The sequence below is a fragment of the Petaurus breviceps genome, unplaced genomic scaffold (genome assembly GCF_028583685.1).
Source record: "Petaurus breviceps papuanus isolate PSGF00001 unplaced genomic scaffold, PetGlider_PUasm1.0 186, whole genome shotgun sequence".
Lineage (NCBI taxonomy): Eukaryota > Metazoa > Chordata > Mammalia > Diprotodontia > Petauridae > Petaurus > Petaurus breviceps.
The window spans coordinates 39,385,406-39,389,710 of record NW_027185798.1 but is presented as its reverse complement, the minus strand read 5'-3'; the positions used below and the strand labels follow the sequence as shown (position 1 = coordinate 39,389,710).

The 4,305-nt window shown below is 44.2% G+C and overlaps 1 protein-coding gene across 1 annotated transcript; it reads left to right on the top strand.

The window, feature by feature from the left end:
- Positions 1 to 3,707: 3,707 nt before the first annotated feature.
- On the top strand, positions 3,708 to 4,061 carry LOC138162246 (uncharacterized). Its single transcript, XM_069089278.1, has one exon. The coding sequence runs from the start codon at positions 3,708 to 3,710 to the stop codon at positions 4,059 to 4,061; it is 354 nt and encodes a 117-aa protein (XP_068945379.1).
- The last annotated feature ends 244 nt before the right edge of the window (positions 4,062 to 4,305 follow it).

Genomic DNA, 4,305 nt, shown 5'->3' with positions numbered 1-4,305 from the left:
CAGTCTGTTCTCCAGGGGCTCACAGTCATCTCAAAAGGGAGACATGTGTCAACAACTAAGTACAAACAAGTTACATGCAGGACAAATCAGAAATAATCAACTTAGGGAAGGCAGAAGAATTAAGGGGAATTGGGGAAAACTTTCTGTAGAAGGTGAGATGTCAGCTGGGACTTGAGGCATGCCAGGGAAGCCAGGAAGCAGAAATGAGGAGGGAGTATCCACCCAAGCTGGGGAGAGCCAGTGAAAATGACCAGAGTTAAGAACTCCAACATCAAAGAAGCCAGTGTCACTGGATCACAGAGTACCTGGAAACAAGGAGGTGGAAAGGAGAAGAAGAATGGAAAGGTGTAGGCAAGCAGGTTATGAAGGGCTTTGAATACAAAACAGAGGATTTTAGACACATGAGGATAAAGCAATGCACTGTCTGAGAAACAGCTATAGGGTGAACAACAAAGTCAGCTGGGTGGCTAACTGAACAGGTGTTTTGTTTGTTTGTTTCAGGATGATTATATACATAGGAATACTTCCTGAATCCCTAAAATACTGCACAGGCACCTGGACCTCATCAGTGTACCCCCAAAATAGTGGTCCTGAATTATTCTGATATTAGAATCATTGATATTCTCACCTGTTTAGGGTTGTAACCTGTTTAGGATTCTGATCTGTTTAGGGTTCCTGGAAGAAGTGAGAGCCCCAAGGGGGAGAAGTGTTTAGGAAAAAGGTCAACGACCGAGGAATTAGAATAAATGAAAGTAAGAGATGGGGTGGAGAAGTAGGTTCCTTTGGTGAAAGGAAGGAAGCCTCAGTAGAGAGTAAGCGGGGATGTGAAACGTGATAGATGTAGGACAAATGCTGGTGCTAAAATCATAATGATTCTAAAACTAACTAGATGGTCTCTAAAGATTCCTTCCAGCTCTAAAACCTACAATCCTAAAATTCCAGGAGAGCCATAGTTAAGTCACAGGCTGGTTTTAAGGAAGGAAAGGGCAAGGTTACAACTTCAGGACAGGACATTATGTGTGAGAGGTCCTTATTCCACCTTATCCAATTTAAGTAAATGCTATGTTTATGGATTTTTAAAAGGAAAAACAAACAGTGGAAGCAGCAGCAGAAAAAACAAACAAGCAACCCACTGGAAGCAAGAGCAAACTACCACTTTCTACCATTTTCCTTCTGACCTAGTTCTGGCCCTTTGCTGGAACATAGCTCCAGCTCATCTCGGCACCACTTTCGGAGTACAGGAATACTCTCTTTCAGTACTGATCACACCAGTGGCTGGTAGAGAATTAGAAGAAAAGCAGAAAGAGCTTGAGCAAAGACGTCAGGGTGCTGGGAGATGTAGGGTTACTCTGTGGTTTTATCCTAGAAAAAGTTGTAATAGTGAACACCAAAGAAATATCTGTAAGTCACAGCTAAGAAGTCAGAAAGGAGAGACAGAGAATTTCTGAATGTGATTGGTCCTTGAAGATGATCTGAGCTAGCCCCTTCATTTTACTTGTAAGGAAACTGAGACCCAGAGAGGCAAAGTTGCTTGACCACAGTGATCCAGTTCCCTAGAGGCAGAATTTAAACTAGAATTCATGCATTGTCTTCTGATCCAAGACTTTTGCCATTATATTAATCAAAGAAAAATATATCATGCTTCAGAGCAACATGAAATAAAAGTTCAAATGTTCTTTTTTATATCATTTTAAAAGATGATGCTTCCTTTGAACACTTGGACATTAAAAAAATTTTTTTTTTCAATGCTTTGATGCTTCCATGGTCTCATCAATGTGAGATTCATCAACTCTCCTTCCACTGGTGCAGATCTCAACCCATTCCTGTTTCTTCCTCCACTAAGACCCTTGTCCATATCCTTCCATTGATCTCACACACAAGATTCATGGAGGCTTTGCTCAAAGATCTTTAGTGTCCCATGGTTATTAGTACAACACTTAGACTGCCCATTCATTATACGTTGCTCTCACTAAATAACCCACCTCCTTTTCTGGACATGTATTCCATATATGGAGAATATCTTTCATGCCACTTCTCTGGTATAAGTTATTACTAGTGATATACTGTAGCTTATTTGCATGTACTATGTGTATCTTTACATTGATCCTTGGATCACCTACAATTAAACTTCTGAGATGATGCTGTTTCAGTGATGAAGTACAGGCTCTGGGAGCCCCCTCTAGCTCTCCTTGAATCTTTGAGATACAGGCTCTGGGAACCCCCCTTGAACTCTGATTAAATTGTCCCATTTGATGAAGCATTTGCATGAGGCCATAAGACTTACATTGTGGTTGGGCCCAACCTCTGTTGCTAGTCTAGCCCTCCATTGTCCATCTACTTCCTACCCTTGAGCCTAACAAAATATCAATCCACCCTTGAACTGGCCTAGCCCACCATTGTCTGTAGTCTCCAGCAACTTCCCACCTTTAATCACTCATTGACCTCATCTGACTTCTCCTGAAGACCCTCCTCAAACTCCTCCTCTAGACCACCCCTAGATTCCTCCCACAGCCTTCTCTATATAAGATTCCATCTCACATCATGTGGTGTGAGAGCAACAGATCTATCACAGACTTACTCCATGTCCAATACAAGCAAACTTTGAATAAACTTTGCTTTTCTTTGGCTGAGAGAAGACTTGAGTCGAATTCATTTGGCAGGACCTAGCATGTTGGTATTTTGGGGTCTTGAGCACCCCTAACCCTCACCCTAACCTCTTCATTTTTATGGTTCCCCGATACCAGGAAACACTGCTAATTTCAAACTCTTCTCCAGCCAGGACTGGAAGGTATGGAAGGTACATAAGCCTCTCTCTTTCCCTATTCCCTTCTTGTTCTCCAAGTACCTTCGAGGTGTTTGGGGTTTTGTGTGTATGTGTGTTTTTTGGCCTGACCTCTCAGGTCCCATTAGGTCAAACAGCTAGAAGGCTGTCTTATACTCAGCCTGACACTCTGAGGTTGTCAGTCCAGTTTGGTTATGTTGGAGAACATGGACCTAGTCGCAGCTTCTGGGACAAAGACAGACACCCCATCCAGAAGTGTAAGCCAGATTCTTTCAATTCTCTTGGTGCTAGGGAACTGGGAAACTTCAGGTACTTTTTTGTGGGTTTTGTTTTGTTTGTTTTCCAAGGCTTACTCCCAAACCTTCCTTTATGGAGGAAGGGACTTCCAGGTCCTATGCCTGTAGCTCCCAAAAGTTTGCCTTTGGGTTGTCTTTTACAACACTGGGAAAAATTTAGTTTCTCTGGAGACCTTAAAAAGGAAAAGTTGGTGATTTTTGCAACACTGTTTGGCCTCAGTATCACCTAGAGGACCATGAATTGTGGCCTGTTTGGGGGACTTTAAAAGATAATACTCTCTTGCAGTTAGAATTATACTGTGGCAGAGAAGGAAGATGCATGGAAGTTGCCTACTTAATGGCCTTCGTTGAACTTTCTCAGCTCAGGAAAGATTGTGAGATGCTTGAAGCTAGAGCCCCTCCACAAAGGGGTAACAGGGACCAATTAAATAACCCCCTTCCTATGGCTTTGGCACCAGCCCCTCCCTCCTCAGCAACTCCTGCTGAGGTCACTGAGGCAGCTTCCCCAGCCCCTTCTGCTGCACCCCAACCCTTTTCCCCTTTGTTCCCCTTCCCTTTTCCTCTAGCCCAACACCCCTCATTTCCTGCCTCCTACACCATCCATATCTCTTACCCTGCATCTACCCAGCATGGCCTCTCCCCACTCAGGGACCCCTGCTCAGGTCCCAGCCACTACTCAGGCTTTAGTGCCTCCCTCTGTGTACTCTCCCCCTAAGGCAACACCCACTCAGGCCTCAGGCCCTACCCTCATGGCAGTCATAGAGGTATCTCTTCTTCTGACCCCTTCCACTTCTCAGGTGCCCGCTGATCTTTACCCTTGCCAGCCAGATCCCCCAGTCTTACAGTCTGATCCAGTTCAGCCAGCACCCCCCAGTCACTCCCTCACAGGAAGTGGGACTTCCAATCTCCCTTCCCAAGCCCCTGTCCCCACAGCACCTTCAGGACTTTTTCCCCTAAGGGAAGTGGTTCTCTCAGTCTGGTGAGACAACAAGAGTGCATGTCCCTTTCTCCATTTCAGATCTCAATCAAATTAAAGAAAAATGGGGCAAGTTCTCCAAAAATCCAACAAAGTTTACTGAAGGCTTTCAGGGCATATTCCTATAATTCGAGCTTTCTTGGGGTGATTTGCATATTCTCTTCTCTACCTGTTTTTTTTTTTCCTGAGGAGAAGAAAAGAATGGGAACGAGCCCAAAAATTTGGGGATCGTCTGGCTAGCAATGACCCCA